The sequence below is a fragment of the Pseudophryne corroboree genome, chromosome 5, assembly GCF_028390025.1.
Source record: "Pseudophryne corroboree isolate aPseCor3 chromosome 5, aPseCor3.hap2, whole genome shotgun sequence".
Classification (NCBI taxonomy): Eukaryota; Metazoa; Chordata; class Amphibia; order Anura; family Myobatrachidae; genus Pseudophryne; species Pseudophryne corroboree.
Genome location: NC_086448.1, coordinates 756,757,359 through 756,780,483, shown reverse-complemented (window position 1 = coordinate 756,780,483; position 23,125 = coordinate 756,757,359). Strand labels below are relative to the sequence as shown.

At 48.1% G+C, this 23,125-nt stretch overlaps 1 protein-coding gene across 1 annotated transcript; it reads left to right on the top strand.

The window, feature by feature from the left end:
- The first annotated feature begins 234 nt into the window (after nucleotides 1–234).
- KCNS2 (potassium voltage-gated channel modifier subfamily S member 2) lies at nucleotides 235–3,767 on the top strand. Its single transcript, XM_063924179.1, has 2 exons — nucleotides 235–1,029; nucleotides 1,588–3,767. The coding sequence occupies exon 2, from the start codon at nucleotides 1,619–1,621 to the stop codon at nucleotides 3,050–3,052; it is 1,434 nt and encodes a 477-aa protein (XP_063780249.1). The 5' UTR covers nucleotides 235–1,029; nucleotides 1,588–1,618; the 3' UTR covers nucleotides 3,053–3,767.
- Nucleotides 3,768–23,125: the final 19,358 nt, after the last annotated feature.

Genomic DNA, 23,125 nt, shown 5'->3' with positions numbered 1-23,125 from the left:
TAGTAATTCCACATCAGCCAGTAATCCACAGGTTGTCTGCTCAAGCCTGATCTATATATAGCATTTTACACGCATAACAGAGACTTGTATCTTAACAAGCTTATTCTATTCATAGTATATAATGCATGTTACCTGGCACTATAGTTTATAATTAATTTAAATGTGTTCACCAAATCTGATTGCCACCTACACTGTATAAATCAGTTGCAGTGCCCACTGCCAATCATGGCTCTCCAGCACTCAGCTGCTGATTCTAAGCAATGCAGTGTGAGGAGACTAGTGCATGTGTGTAACAGGCAGAGGAGACATGTCAGGCTCTGTTCATCTCAGTGTGCTCCAGCAGAGCAAATATACATTGCGCATCCTATATAATGCATGCACTGCTTGTGTCATTAGCTGTTACTATGTTACACAGGGCTGCCACTAATCTCATTTTATACCCATGGCTGCACCAAGCTTTCTCTGCTCCTCGCCATGTCTCCTATGTAGGATGAACTTTGCTTTCCAGACAGGCAGCTCATCTGGTTTGTTCTTTCTCCTCCCTCATTGCATGATGCAGAGGAAATCCAGTCTGTAGCCAGCATCACTCACTTGGGAGCACCTGGGCAACCAGGAGGAGTTTCAGCAGCAGTCAGAAAAACAAAACCTGCTCGTCTGGGGGATTGGGAACAGTCACAAGCCGAGGGGAGACAATGACTGGAGAAGTAGGGGCTGAGAGCAGTCCCTAGACAGGGGCTCAGCGCAGGGAGCTGTCCTTTCAGCACCACCTTTCAGCAGACAGCCAGCAACCTGCTAACAGGTCCTCTGTCTAATTGCAACTTGCATCCCTGCATTTAGGACGTCAGATAGGACATGTCCATCAGGAATGTATCTGACCAGGGTCGTACGGGGATACTGAACAAGACACCCTAATGGGGGCAGTCACAGCTGCCAAGAGACGTAAATGGGGTGGCAGACATGGAGAGTACCTCTGGAAGATGTTTTTTTGGGGATTCCAAGCACTTGGTTGTAAAGTTCAGCTGAAAAGAGGTATGCATTCTTACTACGCTATTTCAACACGTTGTTTTATGGCTGGAGCAATGCAATATAAGACAATGCAATTTACTAAAGAGGCATAGTAGAGTGAAATTTGTAAACGAAATTACACTGTTGTATTTGCTTTTTGTTAAACAAAGCCCAATGTACTATTTCTTCAAACCACACATATTATATATAGCAATTGTTCACTGGCTTCTTCTATAATTGATTACATGTCCCTGCATTGGATAATATACATATGCAAATGCTGCATACATTTTTTTGCTATGTTGCATATCATGAGGATGTATGCTCTACAAAGCAACGTAGCCAACTCTGGGGAGGGGGGGGGGGGGGTTACAGCACCCCAGTATTTATGCTGCCCGCAGCTATGATTGTGCAGTCACATTTGTGAGTGATATGAAGGATGTAATTGAGCCCCCCGAATCATTTATAAAAGTTGCCTCCCATGATACAAAGTATAGATTGGGCTTTATGTTAGAGGGTTTGAATTAGATTAGAATATTGACATGATGCACTGTTTCTCATCATGAATTGCTTCGATTCTAGGTCTGTCCCTGTAGAGGCTTGAAATCTCAATATGACAGGCGCACAATTGAGGGATTTCTCTGAAAATGATTCTGAAGATGCAGAGATTAGTATAAATGTTGGCGGGTACAAGAAAAGGTTAAGGTACGACATGCTCCTGAGATTCCCAGATACGAGACTTGGCAAGTTGTTGGCATGTCAATCGAAGGAGTCAATCCTGGAACTGTGTGATGATTATGACGATACGAAGAACGAATTCTACTTTGATAGGAACCCAGAGTTGTTTCCTTATGTGCTGCATTTTTACAACACGGGCAAACTCCATGTCATGGGGGAGCTCTGTGTGTTTTCCTTCTGCCAAGAAATTGAATACTGGGGAATCAACGAGTTCTTCATAGACTCTTGCTGTAGTTACAGCTACCATGGGAGGAAAGTGGAACCAGAGCAGGATCAGTGGGAAGATAAGAGTGAGCAGGAGAGCACCACATCTTCGTTTGATGAGATCCTGGCATTTTATCACGATGCTTCCAAGTTTGACAGACAGCCCTTTGGGAACTTCAGAAGGAGACTCTGGCTTGCTCTAGACAATCCAGGCTACTCCATCTTGAGTAGGATATTCAGCATCTTCTCAATTGTCATAGTCCTTGGATCTATTGTTACCATGTGCCTGAACAGCTTGCCAGACTTCCAGATTGTCAACGCCAATGGCAGTACAGAGGAAGACCCTCGCTTTGAGATAGTGGAACACTTTGGGATAGCTTGGTTCACTTTGGAGCTTGTAGTGCGATTTGCTGTATCTCCAGACATCACTGTGTTCTTCAAGCATCCACTGAACATAATAGATTTTATATCCATAGCTCCCTTTTATATCACCTTAGTTGTCAACTTGGTGGTGGAGAGCAGTCCAGCTCTTGCAAACTTAGGCAGGGTGGCCCAAGTGTTGAGACTTATGAGGATTTTTCGCATTCTGAAACTTGCCAGACATTCAACTGGTTTGAGGTCTCTGGGAGCCACCTTGAAATACAGCTACAAGGAAGTGGGCTTGTTGCTGCTCTACCTCTCCGTGGGAATATCTATATTCTCTGTTGTAGCTTACACCATAGAAAAGGAGGAGAATGATGGCTTGGCCACCATTCCTGCATGTTGGTGGTGGGCTACTGTTAGTATGACCACAGTTGGATATGGGGATGTGGTCCCAGGCACCATAGCTGGGAAACTGACTGCTTCTGCTTGCATCTTGGCGGGTATACTGGTTGTTGTGCTTCCCATTACGCTCATATTTAATAAATTTTCTCATTTTTACCGAAGGCAGAGGCAGTTAGAAAATGCTATGAGGAGCTGTGATTTTGGGGATGGAGTAAAAGACATCGTGTCTGTTAATCTAAGGGACTACTATGCCCAGAAAGTCAAATCTCTAATGGCCAGCATCTCGAATATAAGTAAAAGTACTCCCAGTGAGCAGAGTCTCAACGATTCAATAAACTAGACCAGAGTAAACAAAAGCTGCCTGCTAGTTGCACATTAATTTACTCTCTCCACCTGCTGTCATTGCAATATCGCTAAAAATAAAATCAATACTCCATTTACATGCGTGGGAGCTGTTCTAACAGTATCCCATTACTTGACATCATAACTATCTGCCAACATTGTGTAACAATAACTGTCAATGATTGGCACAGCCCTGCTGCCTGGCTTCCACGTGTTGTTGGTCTCCCTTGTAATGATGCGACAGATTGTTCTCTGCACTGATGCAATTGTTCAGTCTTTTGCGATCACTGTTAAATCTGAGTGTGAGCAATATTCAATGTAACCAGATGTCTCTTTCTGTGGCCATGTTAACAAGTGAACCAAACTTGTACTGTATGCATAAGGTGAAATGTGTACTGTAACTGTGTCGGAATGCCCAGTTCCCCTGTACCCAGTGTTGTTAATCAGAAGCATTGGTTTTACTAACATCAAGTAATTGTAAGGATGTGTTGCTAGCTCACTGTGACCTGCAGACTTGTCCATTGCTCAAACCATGTCTTTCCTAAATCAAATGTATCATTCAAATATACATTCCTCAGCCAAATGTATAATTCAAGTACACATTCTTCAACCAAATGTATCATTCAGATATACATTTCTAAACCAAATGTTTCTTTCAAATATGCATTCTTCAACAAAATGTGAACTTGAAATAAAATGTATGATTTTTTTTATGGTCTTTGTCGAGGTGACGTTTACTATTGTACAGTATCTAGGTAGGTACACAAAAATGTAAGTAAACATTACAAATTGCTATAAAAAAAAGACATTAAAATTGCTAAATAATAATAACAACAACAACAACAACAACAACACTTCATAGGCATTGTAATGTTCTGTCTAATCAGAGAAAAGGATAAATTCATTAATACAGGAACTCTCGCCCTCATTCAGTATGGATTGCTTGTGCGACCCCCTACGCAATTTCCAGATTATCAGGAAACTGCGCAGTCAGAGGACCTGTTCTGCACATGTGCAAAGCATATCCTGTGTGTGGCTCGCATTTTTGCAACAGCCTCTGCTTGATTGACAGGCAGAGGCGTTCGGCAGAGACGGCCAGCGTTTCCAGAAACGGAGGGCGTTTTCTGGGAGTGGTAAAACCAAGGTCTGCATCTCGGATGCAGATTTCTTGGCCTCGCAAGACCGCCTTTGACGACCAGCTTGAGTAAACTGAGGCTTACTCACCTGGGAGTCTGTTGGGAACATAGGGGGTCATTCCGAGTTGATCACTCGCTAGCTGTTTTTAGCAGCCGTGCAAACGCTATGCCGCCTCCCACTGGGAGTGTATTTTAGCTTAGCAGAAGTGCAAACGAAAGGATCGCACAGCGGCTACAAAATAATTTTGTGCAGTTTCAGAGTAGCTTCAGACCTACTCAGTGCTTGCAATCACTTCAGACTGTTCAGTTCCTGTTTTGACGTCACGAACACGTCCTGCGTTCGCCCAGCCACGCCTGCGTTTTTCCTGGCACGCCTGTATTTTTCTGAACACTCCCTGAAAACGGTCAGTTGCCACCCAGAAATGCCCACTTCCTGTCAATCACTCTGCGGTCAGCAGTGCGACTGAAAAGCTTCGCTAGACCTTGTGTTAAACTACATCGGCCGTTGTGAAAGTACGTTGCGCGTGCGCATTGCGCTGCATACGCATGCGCAGAAGTGCCATTTTTTTGCATCATCGCTGCACAGCGAACATTTCCTACTAGCGATCAACTCGGAATGACCACCATAGCAACCAGCGATCACAGCACTGGGATTACAAGTGCAGCATTTGCTGTAGTTTGGATTGCATTTGCAAAGCTGCCTGCGAGCAGATCTACAAATGCGTCCCTGAATGAGGGCTTGTAAACTGCAACAAATTCAGGGATGTTCCTAGCGAAATTGTCTCCTGACATGACAGCTTATCAGGTAAGCTTGACATGCATTGTAAATAACACTGTAGACATTTGTAAACAACTCTAAAGGGATATTTATCAAAAATTGTGAAGAGGTGCATACAGGTGTTGACCACAGCAACCAATCAAAGACTAGTTATCATTCATTTAGTACATTTTATTCAATTATACCTAGATGAGGTTGATTGCAATGGCAACATCTCCATGTGTCCACTTTAGAAGACTGTAGAAATTCCATCCCACAGCTGGTAGAACTGGACTCCACCACCATAGAAATAAATAGTCTTAGCTCCCAGTCATTGGCAACGAACAGTTCAAAATTCACACTGCACCATGTCACTCCGAAACACAGGAGCTGCTTGGAGCTACAGTACTTCCCTTGTTCTGGAAACTGACACAGCACCACTTGAAACACCCCTTTTGATTACCAATGCTTGAAGAATAACAACTGCATACTGTATATTCTCCAAACCTAGTGGATGGTCTGGCAGTGTAAGACTGGCCCAGTGGGGAGCCAGGGTGATTCTCGATGGGTCCCAGTGACACAGAGTGAAGGTCCAGGTTGCCACCATTCAAGGCTAACTTACTTGTTGGGTAGCTGCCCAGACTAGGCACATTCCATACCTCCCTGCCCCCTATGTCCCCTGCAGACCACCAACTGCATCATACAGTAGAACCTCACAGTCACACTGATGGTGTGCGCATATCAGGTGGTGCATGCAGTCTGTAGCCAAGAAAAGTCTGCAAGTACCCCATGCTCAGCTACTTTGTGACATCATGGTGTCACACAAGTTGCACTTTGTGGCTACAACATCATGGAGGTTCTGTGATGTAGCCTAGACCCAGGAGCTCGGACCAAAAGGCAAGGCTGGGCTATTTTGCGGGGAGTTTGCAGGACACCCAGTAGTTAAAATTTGTGGGTGGTTGAGCCAGGTGGTGCCCCCTTTCAACAGGGTCCTTCTGGCCAACTGTTAGTAAGGCCCTGCACATTCTATATTTTCTTAAAAAGTGTTTATTTACTCAGCTTTTTAAGACACAAAACAGTTTATGTGTAACATACATTTTATTCAATTTATATATATCGCCATATAAGTTTATAGATATAACCATAATAAAAGTTATCCTTTAAATGACAACAATTATTACACAAATAGTGCTCCACAAAGAATTTATTGTATTTTTGCATCTAATGCAATTTGAGTATCTAACATTGTTAGTATATCAACAAGGTAGTTTTCTTCTTATTCTGTACATAATCCGAATGGCAACCTTTACCCTAGCACTCACCCTGACCCTCTTGGAAGTGTTGACATTGTCAACATTTGCATTTCAAAATGATGGGGCTGATTAAGAAGTGGATGCTACTTAGATGTTTTTTGCAGATGGACAATATTTAAAGATCCTTGCATACGTGGGAGCTGCACTGTATGTGTGCAGATCTGGGGATGTAATGTTGCTTACAGTGTCCCAAAAGCCTCAGGTTGATTGATTGGGCCAGTGTGCAGGGGGTATCTACTCTTTAGCCTGTACCCTCTTGCGTGGCCTTGGGCTGTGGCGAAGAAACAGCTTCATTATTTGGCTTTAAACTTTGCAAATGCCTGACCGCCTTTGCAACTTCTCAGTTCATCCGGTCAGCACAGATATGAAGCTGCATCGGCTTTGCTACACTCAGGAAGGATCTACAGTATTTTCTCCAGTTGGACTCCATACTAGATGTAATGGTCTGTCTACATGTGGGTTGATATGCTGCACTGTAGAAGCTTCAGAAGAGACATCACATTGTATACAAGGTATGTGGTACTGTTATTTTCCTTTTTTTTTTTTTTTTTTTTTACTGTGCCAGTGAATCTGTCTTTCTGTCTCTCTCTCGTTCTCTCACTCAATAGTTATGTTATTTTTGTCATTTTCCCTAATTGTGCTTTTGTTGTGTACTGCATATTATTGTGACAAGATGGTGCAGAATAATCTTTAGGGATTAATCCATACATTTGCCTATCAATACATTTGTAATAAATGTAAATCACTACAATTTGACAACATGAGAACACCCAACATGCATGCTAAATAAGTCCGCATAGGATGAAATTGCGTGCACTTGAGCCCGAGTCTCTGGGAACATGGCTTCTGTGGCATGTTCCCATTGGCTTCTCTACTGGTCATGCACAAATCTCTGTGAGATGACCGCTGCACCATTTTCCTGGTGATTTTTGCAGCTTTGATGTGGGACTCTTTCTCCACCCTTCTGGGTACAGTGGTTCCACACATTCACTAGTATTCCCTTGTCAGTCTCCCCTGCTCTCCATCTGCAGGCACACTTGAGGGTCCATTTATCAAACAATCAGGGGCGGAACTCCCAGAGGCAATGGAGATGCCTGCCTCCGGACACCAAGCCCTGAAAGGGGTATTTGCATGTACAGCAGCACCTGCGTGGTTCACAGCAGAATCAAAGTGTTACCACTGTTCTTCCAACGGAGCTCTGCGGCGCACCCGGTACTGCTGCAGAGTTAATGGGCTTGGGGGGTAATTAAGAGTTGATCGCAGCAGCAAATTTGTTAGCAGTTGAGCAAAATCATGTGCACTGCAGGGGGGGCAGATACTGTGTAACATTTGCAGAGAGAGTTAGATTTGGGTGGGTTATTTTGTTTCTGTGCAGGGTAAATACTGGATGCTTTATTTTTACACTGCAATTTAGATTTCAGTTTGAACACACCCCACCCAAATCTAACTCTCTCTGCACATGTTATATCTCCCCCCCCCCCCCCCCCCCCCCCTGCAGTGAACTGCTAACAAATTTGCTGCTGCGATCTACTCTGAATTACCCCCTTGGTCCGAGGAGCCCTGCTAACACTGCAATAGAAGACAGGATGGCCACTGCCTGGTACCGCTCAGCCTGCACTGCAGCAGGCGAGGGTGCACCTGCCACTTCTGCTGGACTGTGAGATGGAACCCGCCAGTCGACGCTGAATCACAGCGAAGCTGGAGCCCTGACAATTCACTGTGTTACCGCAGCCAGGTAGGAAGAGAGTGGAGAGTCAGGAGGCTGCAGCTGCAGCATACAGAGCTGTTGCTCTCAGCTTTAGACAGGCAGGAAATGTGTTTACTGTCACTCTCTGTCTGCCATGGCTGAGCACAGATAGCAGTTGCAGAGGAAGCCATGCAGAGCCCGCGGAGCTATAGAAACCTTATGGCCATGCAGGATAAAGGTAAGAAATGGGTGTACGGAGTTGGGGAAAGGGGTCTAATGTCAATGCTATGGGGATGGGGGGAGGGGAGACCGATGGGAAGTGGGGGGAAGAGGGCTAATGACATTGCTATGGGGGAGACCTATGGGGTGTGAGACACAGAAGGTGGGAGGGAGGTGCAGAGGTGATGGAAGGTGTGAGCGAGATACAGGTGTGAGACATGGAAGGTGGGAGGGAGGTGCAGAGGAGCTGGAAGATGGGAGCGAGGTACAGGTGTAAGACATAGAAGGTGGGACAGAGGACCAGGGGTGAGATATGAAAGGAGGGAATGAGGTGCAGGTGTGAGGTGCAGTGTTCACTGTACAGAGGAGTGAAGTGCTTGGTTGATAGAGGGAAGGAGGGAGTGAGGTACAGGCAGGGCCGGCTCCAGGCCTACTAGTACCCTGAGCGAGAACATGTAAAAGCCCCCCCCATATGCGCGCGACGAAGGCGCGCTCCAGGAAAAGTGGGTGTGGCCTCTGGAAAAGTGGGCGTGGCCTCATAACTTTATATTATTAGACTATAAATAAATATATTTTCACACCCCCTCTACGCACACAATTAGCAGCCTTACACATAACAGCCACAGTTGTGTTCCTTACACAATGTCTCCAGTATAGTGTCAGATACACATAATGTGCAGTGCCAGATAGACATGATATGCCCCCCAGCAGTGCCAGCTACACACAATATACCCCCCAGCAGTGCCACATAGACATGACATGCCCCCCAGCAGTGCCAGCTACACACAATATACCCCCCAGCAGTGCCACATAGACATGACATGCCCCCCAGCAGTGCCAGCTACACACAATATACCCCCCAGCAGTGCCACATAGACATGACATGCCCCCCAGCAGTGCCAGCTACACACAATATACCCCCCAGCAGTGCCACATAGACATGACATGCCCCCCAGCAGTGCCAGCTACACACAATATACCCCCCAGCAGTGCCACATAGACATGACATGCCCCCTCAGCAGTGCCAGCTACACACAATATACCCCCCAGCAGTGCCACATAGACATGACATGCCCCCTCAGCAGTGCCAGCTACACACAATATACCCCCCAGCAGTGCCAGCTACACTTGATAGTGTTCACTTTTTAGGGCAGGGTGCTGATCACAGGGAGGGCACATTTTTAAGTTAGGAGGGCAAAATGATGTACATACTGTAATGCTTGGTGCTCACCTACCCACACGGTAAAGAATGGACAGTGCGCGCAGCAAAAATTTAGGGGCGTTGCTTCGTGGGAAACGTGCGTGGCCACATAATAGTGGCAATTCGCATTACACCACACAGTAGTGCAGTTAATACACACTGCACCAGGTAGAACCTCCTAGACACTTTGCGCCAGGCAGAGCACGTTAGACACTTTGCACCAGGCAGAGCACATTAGATACTTTGTGCCAGGCAGAGCACGTTAGACACTTTGCGCCAGGCAGAGCACGTTAGACACTTTGCGCCAGGCAGAGCACGTTAGACACTTTGCACCAGGCAGAGCACGTTAGACACTTTGCGCCAGGCAGAGCACTGAGACTCATTGCCTAGCCACAGACGCCTAGCGGGAACACTACATGATATGCTCCCCAGCCGTGCCAGCTACACATGACATGCCCCCCAGCAGTGCCAGGTACATAAATGCCCCCACAGTGCCAGATACATAAATGCCCCCACAGTGCCAGATACATAAATGCCCCCACAGTGCCAGATGTCCCCAGAGTTCCAGATACATAAATGCCCCTACAGTGCCAGATACAGAAATGCCCCCACAGTGCCAGATATGCCCCCACAGTGCCAGATATGCCCCCACAGTGCCAGATAAATTCCCCCACAGTGCAGATATGCCCCCACAGTGCCAGATAAATGCCCCCACAGTGCCAGATAAATGCCCCCACAGTGCCAGATATGCCCCCACAGTGCCAAATACATAAGTGCCCCCACAGTGCAGATATGCCCCCATAGTGCCAGATACATAAATGCCCCCACAGTGCAGATATGCCTCCTCAGTGCCAGATACATAAATGCCCCCACAGTGCCAGATACATAAGTGCCCCCACAGTGCAGATATGCCCCCACAGTGCCAGATACATAAGTGCCCCCACAGTGCCAGATGCATAAATGCCCCCACAGTGCCGATATGCCCCCACAGTGCCAGATGCATAAATACCCCCACAGTGCAAGATGCATAAATGCCCCCACAGTGCAGATATGCCCCCACAGTGCCAGATACATAAATGCCCCCACAGTGCAGATATGCCCCCACAGTGCCAGATACATAAATGCCCCCACAGTGCCAGACACATAAGTGCCCCCACAGTGCAGATATGCCCCCACAGTGCCAGATACATAAATGCCCCCACAGTGCCAGATACATAAATGCCCCCACAGTGCAGATATGCCTCCACAGTGCCAGATACATAAGTGCCCCCACAGTGCAGATATGCCCCCACAGTGCCAGATACATAAGTGCCCCCACAGTGCCAGATACATAAGTGCCCCCACAGTGCCAGATGCATAAATGTCCCCACAGTGCCAGATGCATAAATGCCCCCACAGTGCCAGATATGTCCCCACAGTGCCAAATATAAAAATGCCCCCACCATGCCAGATATGCCCCCAATGCCAGATACACATGTCCCATGCCCCCAGGCCCCAGTGCCAGACATGTCCCCAGTGCCAGATATCCCCCCCCCCTCCCTCCCTCCCTCACCTGCTCCCGTGCAGCTCACCGGTCAGCGCGTCTGTTGCTGAGGTTGCTGTTCTTTGGCTGAGGGCAGGGAGGAGAGCGCAGCGTGCGCCTCTCCTAGGAGCCCTCAACCTCCGGCGGCCTCGGCGGTGTACAGGTTCAGTTAGGCGCCGGTCCGCAAGCCAATCAAAGCTCGCGGTCCGGCAGCCAATCAGCCTCAGCTGCTGGACTGCGAGCTCTGGTTGGCTCACGGGACGGCGCCGGTTAGCAGGGAGGGGAGGGGAGCGGACTGCAGCTGTAGCGATGGCTCCAGGCTCCAATATGGCGGCCAGAGCTAGCGGCGCCCATAAAGTGCGGCGCCCTGTTCGGCCGCTCTATTGGAACATGCCTGGAGCCGGCCCTGTACAGGTGTGAGGTGCAGGGGTGAGAGATGGACGTGGGAGTGAGGTACAGGTGTGAGACATGGAAGGTGGGAGTGAGATACAGGGGTGAGACATGGAAGGGAATAAGGTACAGGTGTGAGGTGCAGGCAGGGCCGGTTCAGGGGCTTTTTGCGCCCCGGGTGGCAATAGAAGGTGTGGCTTCATACAGGGGGCGTGGTCAGTTATGCCCCCTGTACAGTAGTAGCGCCGCTGAAATGATGTGCGGTGCGCGATGACGTCATCGCGCACCGCACAGCAAAGGTCCTCTCCAGTCTAGTTTCCCTTCACAGCGGGCAGCGGAAGCGGGACACAGCGGGCAGCGGGGGGCACAGCAGCAGCGGATCTTGCCCTGGTGCGGCGCCCTCCGGAAGGCGGCGCCCCGGGCAAAAGTCCTGCTTGCCCGTGGCAAGATCCGCTACCGGGTGCAGGGATGAGACATGGAAGGAGGGAGTGAGGTGCATGGGTGATAGAGAAAAGGAGGGAGTGAGGTGCAGGGGTGAGACCGAGAGATGGAACGAGGGACTGAAAACTGCAGGGCTAAAGAGGTACTGAGGGCATGAGAGGTGCAAGGGGGAAAGTAAGGGATGGAGGAAGTTAGGGGAGCAGGGGTGACATATGAGACATTAAGGAAAAGTGAAATAAAGCAGATATGGGTAAGAGGTGGATGGACACATGTGGTAGGGGACACAGCTTGGAAAACATATTATATGTGGTTTATTTTATACTATATATTGTTAAAAATGATCTAAAATTGATTTTTATCAAAATCCCTAAAGTTTCTGGAGTTCTAGGTGTACCTCCCATACTCAGCCATTCTATTAAAATTTCTATACCCCCCACTTCTAAATTCCCACTTTGACCACTGGAAGGGGTATTTGTAACGTTGTTAATCTTGTTCACATGCCAGTGCCTGGGATTATCTGCTTGGGCACCCGCCAAAATCTTACCTAGGGCACAAAATTGGTTAGGGCCGGCTCTGTATGCAGCCCACAAACACTACAGTCTGACCTATCTCACCTTCCCTATATATCCAGTCATGTATAATTTGTCTGTACACTAATCCAGCAGACAAAGGGGGTCATTCCGAGTTGATCGCTAGCTGCCGTTGTTTGCAGCGCAGTGATCAGGCTCAAAATCGTCTGTTCTGCGCATGCGTATGAGCCGCAGTGCACACAAATGCAAAGTACTTTCACACAAAACTATGTAGTTTTAAACAAGGTTGAGTGACTCTTTTCAGTCGCTCGGCTGATCGGTGAGTGATTGACAGGAAATGGGCGTTTCTGGGAGGTAACTGACCGTTTTCCAGGAGTGTGCTAAAAAACGCAGGCGTGTCAGAAGATAACGCAGGCGTGCCTGGGGAAACGGGGGAGTGGCTGGCCGAACGCAGGGCGTGCATGTGAAGTCATAACAGGAACTAAATAGTCTGCAGTGATCGCAAGGTAGGAGTAGGTTTGCAGCTACTCAGAAACTGCATGAAAATTTTTTCGAGCAGTTCTGCTAACCTTTCGTTCGCACTTCTGCTAAGCTACGATACACTCCCAGAGGGTGGCGGCCTAGCATGTGCACTGCTGCTAAAAGCAGCTAGCGAGCGATCAACTCGGAATGAGGGCCAAAGTACCCACAGGGATCACCTAACTTACTGCATTTGATGTTACGAGGAAGAGGTCCCGATAGACAGCAGTGTGTTGGGGAAGGGCTGTAGTGGGCAGGCTGGAGGGAAAAGGGAGGGGCTGTGCAAACTACAGCTAAAGTGAACAGCCCTTACAAGATGAGACTGGGTAGATAAATTACTCTGTCACGGCAGCCACAGACTACTCTCCAGCAATCCCTGCTGACAATGGGGGTAATACTGAGTTGATCGCAGCAGCAAGTTTGTTACCAATTGGGCAAAACCACGCACAGTGCAGGTGGGGCAGATGTAACATGTGCAGAGAGAGTTAGATTTGGGTGGGTTATTTTGTTTCTGTGCAGGGTAAATACCGGCTGCTTTATTTTTACACTGCAATTTAGATTTCAGTTTGAATACACCCCACCCAAATCTATCTCTCTCTGCACATGTTATATCTATCCCCCCCTGCAGTGCACATGGTTTTGCCCAACTGCTAACAAATTTGCTGCTGCGATCAACTCAGAATTAGGCCCAATGACAGAAGATGATAACAAATACTGTAATGCAGCCTTGCTGGTAGGTAGTTTCTAAATCCTTGTGGGCAGGGCCGTAACTACGTGTGTGCCAAGGGGGCTTGGCACACAGCGCAGTTGCCCTGGGGGCGCACGGCCAGCGGCATGTAATGAGTCAAATTGACTCATTACATGCCGCCTCTGAACTGCGCCGTGCGCCGCGCTGGAGGAGAGAAGACAGGAGCAGAGCGCCGGGCAGCGGAGGAGGAGGGAGGGGGAGCAGAGAGCCGCAGCAGCGCTATTTGATTGGTAGTAAGCGCTGCTGCAGCATCCCCCTCTCCTTCTGTATTGGCTGCCTGGCGCTGCTGTGGATGCATCCCAGCATCCACAGCAGCGCCGGGCAGCCAATACAGAAGGAGAGGGGGATGCTGCAGCAGCGCTTACTACCAATCAAATAGCGCTGCTGCGGCTCTCTGCTCCCCCTCCCTCCTCCTCCTTCTCAACTGACTTCACACTGCACCGAGAGGGAGATGCACGGGGAGCCTGTCAGCGGGGAGAAGGTAAGTATGTCTCTCTCTCTCTCTCTCTCTCTCCTGCAATGTGTAAAAAGGGGTCCCATCTGCTGCAATGTGTAAAAAGGGGTCCCATCTGCCGCAATGTGTAAAAAGGGGTCCCGTCTGCCGCAATGTGTAAAAAGGGGTCCCATCTGCCGCAATGCGTAAAAAGGGGTCCCATCTGCCGCAATGTGTAAAAAGGGGTCCCGTCTGCCGCAATGTGTAAAAAGTGGTCCTGGCTGCCGCAATGTGTAAAAAGGGGTCCTGGCTGCCGCAATGTGTAAAAAGGGGTCCCGTCTGCCGCAATGTGTAAAAAGGGGTCCCATCTGCCGCAATGCGTAAAAAGGGGTCCCATCTGCCGCAATGCGTAAAAAGGGGTCCCGTCTGCCGCAATGTGTAAAAAGGGGTCCCGTCTGCCGCAATGTGTAAAAAGGGGTCCTGGCTGCCGCAATGTGTAAAAAGGGGTCCTGGCTGCCGCAATGTGTAAAAAGGGGGACTGGCTGCCGCAATGTGTAAAAAGGGGGACTGGCTGCCGCAATGTGTAAAAAGGGGGACTGGCTGCCGCAATGTGTAAAAAGGGGGATGCTGTCTGCTGTAATGTATAAAAGGGGCTCTACCTGGTGTAGTGGCGCTACTGTGCAGCGTAATTTGAATAATGGAGACTACTGTGCACCGTAGTATGAATTGCTATTATTTTGTTGCCACGCCCCTTCCCGTGAAGCCACGCCCCTATATATTTTTCGCGCGCCTACGGCGCGCACTGCGCCTATCTTGTACGGGGGGGGCGCCAATGTCAGTTCTTGCACACAGCGCTAAAATGCCTAGTTACGGCACTGCTTGTGGGCTTGTAGTTTCTAAATCCTTGTGGGTATGTATACTGTCTGAGAGCGGTGGCTATCGGAAACAAATTCCTTCTGTATTTTGTATTGGGCACTGATATACTTGGCAATAAAGTGATTCTGAGTCTGGTATATTTGCAATACCATGCCTTGTAAGTGATGCCCCTTTAAAAAAATGTCCGAGTTCGGCCGGCATCCCACATGGCCGCCAAACATGGGCGGCATTACATGCCACCCTATATACCAGTGGTTCCCAAACTTTTCTGAATCACGGTGCCGTAGAGGATCAGAATATTTTTCACTGCACCCTGAAGCCAAAAGTTTCTTTCTGGGAAATTTAGAAAGAAATATTAAATGAAGTAAATTGGGTTTATATGTTAACCTTAGGTTCAGTTGTGTGAGGGACAGGATTTGCTTCTGTTCGTCCACATTTGTAATGATTCGCAGCCACCAGCAATGGTCTTGCTTATTCCATTGACCATAAATAATTTGAATTGGTCCTGGGCCCTTTGATAAATGTATATTTATCAAGGGGCCCTAGCCAGGCACTCGCTAATGTTTTGCCAAGCCTCTAAGCATGAACCCCTACTATTGCATTCCCCCGATAGGCCATTCTTGCCTCAGTCCGACACTGTACACAATACAGAGATTTAGATTTGCATAAAATACAGTAACCATGAACATAATACAAAGGTGCAGCCACCATCTTGGGTCATCAATCCCAAGGAATATTCATCAATGGAGCCAGGCAGCTATTTTAGGCACACTACATAGGATTACACTGTGCAATGCCTGGAAGAGATGAATTAAGGTGAAAAAAATACTAGGAGAGATCCTTGCTAATTCATCAGAATCATGCATTGTTTATACTTCATAAGAGAGTACCAGGCACAGCAGCCATCTTGGGCTCACTACATTGGTCACAATGGGGTCATTCCGAGTTGATCGTAGCTGTGCTAAATTTAGCACAGCAGCGATCATGAACTCAGACATGCGGGGGGGGGGGGGACGCCCAGCACAGGGCTACTCCACCCCGCATGTCAGTGCTGCCCCCCCCCTTCCCCCTGCAGAAGTGCAAGGGCATCGCACAATTACAGTGATATTGCCATATAATTCCCGTGATACTGGCATGTAATTACAGTGGTATTGCCGTATAATTCCCGTGATATTGCCGTATAATTCCCGTGATACTGGCGTATAATTCCTGTGATATTGCCGTATAATTTTCGTGATACTGGCATATAATTCCTGTGATATTGCCATATAAATACAGTGATATTGCCATATAATTCCCGTGACACTGGCGTATACTTACAGTGATACTGCCGTATAATTCTCGGGATACTGGCGTATAATTCCTGTGATATTGCCGTATAATTCCAGTGATCCTGCCGTATAAATCCAGTGATATTGTCGTATAAATCCAGTGATCTTGCCGTATAAATCCAGTGATCCTGCCATATAAATCTAGTGATCCTGCCGTATAAATCCAGTGATCCTGCCGTATAAATCCAGTGATCCTGCCATAGAAGTCCAGTGATCCTGCCGTATAATTACAGTGGTACTGGCCAGAGGCGGAACTACCGGCAGTGCAAGCAGTGCGTTGCACTGGGGCCCGCCTCTGTCCAGGGGCCCAAGCATGTAATGAGTCAAACTGACTCAATAAATGCCGCTGTGCGCTGCAGGCAACCGCTGCCCGCAGCGCACAGCCGTCCGGAGAGGAGAGGAGCAGCGGCACGGACGGGGGAAGGAGGAGGAGGGAGGTGAAGGAGGGAGCCGCAGCTGCGCTTTGTTACTGGTGGAGGCGCTGCTGCTGCTGCCCCTCTGCTTCACTATAGGCTGTCTTCCGAGAACAGCCTATAGGGAAGCAGAGGGGCAGCAGCAGCAGCGCCTCCACCAGTAACAAAGCGCTGCTGCGGCTCCCTTCTTCACCTCCATCCTCCACCTCCTCTACTGCCCGGGAATCGTCTGACGCAACTGCACCGAGGAGCCTGAGCCGGCGGAGAGGGTAAGTATAATTCTTCTTTCTTTCTTTTTCTCTTTTTCTCTTTTTCTTTCTTTCTTTCTTTCTTTCTTTCTTTCTTTCTTTCTTTCTTTCTTTCTTTCTTTCTTTCTTTCTTTCTTTCTCTTTCTTTTTTCTTGGGCCTGCCTGCCGCTATGTGTAAAAATGGGGGACTGCCTGCCGCTATGTGTAAAAAGGGGAATCAGCCTGCCGCAATGTGTAAAAAGGGGGGACTGCCTGACGTAATGTGTAAAAAGGGGGAATCAGCCTGCCGCAATGTGTAAAAATGGGGGACTGTCTGCCGCTATGTGTAAAAAGGGGAATCAGCCTGCCGCAATGTGTAAAAAGGGGGAATCAGCCTGCCGCAATGTGTAAAAATGGGGGACTGCCTGCCGCTATGTGTAAAAAGGGGAATCAGCCTGCCGCAATGTGTAAAAAGGGGGGACTGCCTGCCGCTATGTGTAAAAAGGAGGGACTGCCTGACGTTATGTGTAAAAAGGGGGAATCAACCTGACGCAATGTGTAAAAAGGGGGGACTGCCTGACGTAATGTCTAAAAAGGGGGAATCAGCCTGCCGCAATGTGTAAAAATGGGGGACTGCCTGCCGCTATGTGTAAAAAGGGGTAATCTGCCTGCCGCTATGTGTAAAAAGGGGTAATCTGCCTGCCGCAATGTGTAAAAATGGGGAATCTGCCTGCCGTAATGTGTAAAAATGGGGACGCTGTCTGCCGTAATGTGTAACAAGGGCACGCTGTCTGCCGTAATGTGTAAAAAGTGCACGCTGTCTGCTGTAATGTGTAAAAAGGGGAATCAGCCTGCCGCAATGTGTAAAAAGGGGGGACTGCCTGCCGCTATGTGTAAAAAGGGGGAATCAGCCTGCCGCAATGTGTAAAAATGGGGGACTGCCTGCCGCTATGTGTAAAAAGGGGAATCAGCCTGCCGCAATGTGTAAAAAGGGGGAATCAGCCTGCCGCAATGTGTAAAAATGGGGGACTGCCTGCCGCTATGTGTAAAAAGGGGAATCAGCCTGCCGCAATGTGTAAAAAGGGGGGACTGCCTGCCGCTATGTGTAAAAAGGAGGGACTGCCTGACGTTATGTGTAAAAAGGGGGAATCAACCTGACGCAATGTGTAAAAAGGGGGGACTGCCTGACGTAATGTCTAAAAAGGGGGAATCAGCCTGCCGCAATGTGTAAAAATGGGGGACTGCCTGCCGCTATGTGTAAAAAGGGGTAATCTGCCTGCCGCTATGTGTAAAAAGGGGTAATCTGCCTGCCGCAATGTGTAAAAATGGGGAATCTGCCTGCCGTAATGTGTAAAAATGGGGACGCTGTCTGCCGTAATGTGTAACAAGGGCACGCTGTCTGCCGTAATGTGTAAAAAGTGCACGCTGTCTGCTGTAATGTGTAAAAAGGGGAATCAGCCTGCCGCAATGTGTAAAAAGGGGGGACTGCCTGATGTAATGTGTAAAAAGGGGGAATCAGCCTGCCGCAATGTGTAAAAATGGGGGACTGCCTGCCGCTATGTGTAAAAAGGGGAATCAGCCTGCCGCAATGTGTAAAAAGGGGGAATCAGCCTGCCGCAATGTGTAAAAATGGGGGACTGCCTGCCGCTATGTGTAAAAAGGGGAATCAGCCTGCCGCAATGTGTAAAAAGGGGGGACTGCCTGCCGCTATGTGTAAAAAGGAGGGACTGCCTGACGTTATGTGTAAAAAGGGGGAATCAACCTGACGCAATGTGTAAAAATGGGGGACTGCCTGCCGCTATGTGTAAAAAGGGGAATCAGCCTGCCGCAATGTGTAAAAAGGGGGGACTGCCTGCCGCTATGTGTAAAAAGGAGGGACTGCCTGACGTTATGTGTAAAAAGGGGGAATCAACCTGACGCAATGTGTAAAAAGGGGGGACTGCCTGACGTAATGTCTAAAAAGGGGGAATCAGCCTGCCGCAATGTGTAAAAATGGGGGACTGCCTGCCACTATGTGTAAAAAGGGGTAATCTGCCTGCCGCTATGTGTAAAAAGGGGTAATCTGCCTGCCGCAATGTGTAAAAATGGGGAATCTGCCTGCCGTAATGTGTAAAAATGGGGACGCTGTCTGCCGTAATGTGTAACAAGGGCACGCTGTCTGCCGTAATGTGTAAAAAGTGCACGCTGTCTGCTGTAATGTGTAAAAAGAGGAATCTGTCCGCTGTAAGGTGTAAAAGGGTCTCTACCTGGTGTAGTGGTGCTACTATGCGGCGTAATTTGAATAATGGAGACTACTGTGCACCGTTTTATGAATTGGTATTATTTTGTGGCCACACCCCTTCCCCACGAAGCCACGCCACTATGTATTTTTGCGCGCCCCTATGGCGCGCACTGCCCCTGTTTTGCATGCAGGGGTGGGGCTCCGATGCCGTTTCTTGCACACAGTGCTAAAATGTCTAGTTACGGCACTGTTGCTAGGTATCCATTTCTCTGGCCCTGAGCAGGTCCCCCTCACCAGATCCTCTCCAGGGGTGAGGGGGTGGACTTGGATGGGATGTGTGTGGGAGGGGGATGTGGGGGGGGCCCACAAAGCATTTTGTCGCACCTGGGCCCACCGCTCGCTAGTTCCGCCACTGGTACTGGCGTATAAGTCCAGTCCAGTGATACTGCCGTATATGTCCATTAATACTGCTGTATATGTCCAGCGGTACTGCCGTATAAATCCAGTGATCCTGCTATATAATTCCAGTGATCCTGCCGTATAATTACAGTGATCCTGCCGTATTAATCCAGTGATCCTGCCGTATAATTACAGTGGTACTGGCATATAAATCCAGTCCAGTGATACTGCCATATATGTCCAGCGGCACTGCCGTATAAATCCAGTGGTACTGGCGTATAAGTCCAGTGATCCTGCCGTATAATTCCAGTGATCCTGCCGTATAATTACAGTGATCCTGCCATATGACTCCAGTGATACTGCCATATAATTCCATATAAATCCATATAATTCCGTATAAATCCAGTACAGAATAATTATCACAGGGTTTGATGTAGAGGTACGCTCTCCTGTACCGCATATTTTTACATAACTCCAGAAAAATAATGGAGAACAAAAATTTGGAGGATAAAATAGGGAAAGATCAAGAACCACTTCCTCCTAGTGCTGAAGCTGCTGCCACTAGTCATGACATAGACAATGAAATGCCCAAGGCCGATGCCTAATGTGATAGTAGAGGGCATGTAAAATCCAAAAAGCCAAAGTTCAGTAAAAAGACCCAAAGATGATGAAATGCTAAGGCCGATGCCCAGTGTGATAGTAGAGGGCATGTAAAATCCAAAAAGCCAAAGTTCAGTAAAAAGACCCAAAGATGATGAAATGCTAAGGCCGATGCCCAATGTGATAGTAGGGGGCATGTAAAATCCAAAAAGCCAAAGTTCAGTAAAAAGACCCAATTTTTTTAAAAATGGTCTGAGGAGAAACATAAACTTGCCAATATGCCATTTACGACATGGAGTGGCAAGGAACGGCTAAAGCCCTGGCCTATGTTCATGACTAGTGGTTCAGCTTCACATGATGATGGAAGCCCTCATCCTCCCGCTAGAAAAATGATAAGAGTTAAGCTGGAAAAAGCACAGAAAAGAACTGTGCATTCTAAGATGGTGTCACAAATCCCCAAGGAGAGCCAAGTGTGTCGGCGGTTGCGATGCCTGACCTTCCCAACATTGGATGGGAAGAGGTAGCTCCTTCCACCATTTGCACGCCCCCTGCAAGTGCTGGAAGTAGCACCCACAGTCTAGTTTCTGATATTCAAATTGAAGATGTCACTGTTGAAGTACACCAGGATGAGGATATGGGTATTACTGGCGCTAAGGAGGAAGTTGACAATGCGGATTCTGATGGTGATGTGGTTTGTTTAAATGAGGCACTGGGGGAGACACCTGCTGTCCATGGGATGAAGAAGCCCATTGTGATGCCTGGGCAAAATAACAAAAAAGCCACCTCTTCGGTGTGGAATTATTTCTCCACAGATCCGGACAACAGGTGTCAAGTCATCTGTTGCCTCTGTCAATCTGTAATAAGTAGGGGTAAGGATGTTAACCACCTAGGAACATCCTCAATTATAGGTCACCTGCAGCGCATTCATCAGAAGTCAGAGTCAAGTTGTGAAACTTTGGGTAAGAGTGTAAGCAGTCCACTGACACCTAAATCTTTTCTTCCTCTTTTACCCAAGCTCCTGCAAGCCACACCACCAACTCCCACAACGTCAACTTCCTCCTCAGTCAGGAACGTCAGTAGTCCTGCAGGCCATGTCCCTGGCAAGACTGAGGAGTCCTCTCCTAACCAGGATTCCTTCGGAGGATCCTTGACTGGTACGCCTGCTGTTGTTGCTGCTGCTGCTGTTGTTGCTGCTGAGAGTCGATCGTCATCCCAGAGGGGAAGTCGGAAGACCACTTGTACTACTTCCAGTAAGCAATTGACTGTCCAACAGACCTTTGTGAGGAAGATGAAATATGACAGTAGTCATCCTTTTGCAAAGCGGATAACTGAGGCCTTGACAGCTATGTTGGTGTTAGATGTGCGTCCGGTATCCACCATTAGTTCAGTGGGACTTAGAGAATTGTTTGAGGTACTGTGTCCTCGGTATCAAATCCCATCTAGGTTCCACTTCTCTAGTCAGGCGATACCGAGAATGTACAGAGACGTCAGAAAAAGTGTCCTCAGTGTCCTACAAAATGCAGTTGTACCCACTGTCCACTTAACCACGGACATGTGGACAAGTGGAACAGGGCAGACTAAGGACTATATGACTGTGACAGCCCACTGGGTAGATATATGGCCTCCCGCAGCAACAACAGCAGCGGCACCATTAGCAGCATCTCGCAAATGCCAACTTGTTCCTAGGCAGGCTACGCTATGTATCACTGCTTTCTGTAAGAGGCACACCGCTGACAACCTCTTACGGAAACTGAGGGACATCATTGCACAATCGCTTACCCCAATTAGACTCTCCTGGGGATGTTATATTGGACAATGCCACCAATATTGTGCGTGCATTACATCTGGGCAAATTCCAGCACGTCCCATGTTTTGCGCATACAATTAATACAATTAATGTACAATTAATTTGGCGGTGCAGAATTTTTTTTTAAATGACAGGGGCGTGCAGGAGATGCTGTGGGTGGCCCGAAAAATTGCGGGACACTTTCGGCATTCAGCCACCACGTGCCGAAGACTGTACCTGCCCTGCCATCACCTGAATCAAGAGGTGGTAACGAGGTGGAATTCAACACTCTATATGCTTCAGTGGATGGAGGAGCAGCAAAAGGCCATTCAAGCCTATACATCCACCTACAATATAGGCAAAGGAGGGGGAATACAGCTGACTCAAGTGCAGTGGAGAATGATTTCCGTCTTGTGCAAGGTTCTCCAACCCTTTAAACTTGCCACATGTGAAGTCAGTTCAGACACTGCCAGCTTGAGTCAGGTCATTCCCCTTTTTAGGCTTTTGCAGAAGCAGCTGGAAAAATTGAAGGAGGAGCTAAGATGGAGCGATTCCGCAAAGTATGTGGGACTTGTGGATAGAGCCCTTCATTCACTTTGCCAGGATTCAAGGGTGGTCAATCTGTTGAAATCAGAGTACTACATTTTGGCCACTGTGCTCGATCCTAGGTTTAAAGCCTATGTTGTATCTCTCTTTCCAGCAGACACAAGTCTGCAGAGGGTCAAAGACTTGCTGGTGAGAAAATTGTCAAGTCAAGCGGAACGTGACCCGTCAACAGCTCCTCCTTCACTTTCTCCCGCAACTTGGGCTGCAAGTAAAAGGATAAGATTTCCAACCCCACCCGCTGGCGGTGATGCAGGGTAGTCAGGAGCGAGTGCTGACATTTGGTCCAGCCTGAAGGACCTGCCAACGATTACTGACATGTCTATTGTCACTGCATATGATTCTGTCACCATTGAAAGAATGGTGGACGATTATATGAGTGACAGCATCCAAGTAGGCATGTCAGATAGTCCGTACGTATGCTGGTAAGAAAAAGGCAATTTGGATGCCCTTGCACAAACTGGCTTTATTTTACCTAAGTTGCCCCCCCTCCAGTGTGTACTCTGAAAGAGTGCTTAGTGCAGCCGGTAACCTTGTCAGCGATCGGCGTTACTTTCACAAAATGTGGAGAAGATGATGTTCATCAAAATGAATTATAAATTCCTCCGGAAAGACCTTTACCAGCAATTAGCTCCAGAAAGTACACAGGGACCTGTAATGGTGGATTCCAGTGGGGACGAATTAATAATCTGTGAGGAGGATGTACACAGTGAAAGGGG

Coding starts and splice junctions, on each gene's coding strand:
- KCNS2 (XM_063924179.1), top strand. CDS start 1,619: ATGACAGGCGCACAATTGAGGGATTTCTCTGAAAATGATTCTGAAGAT.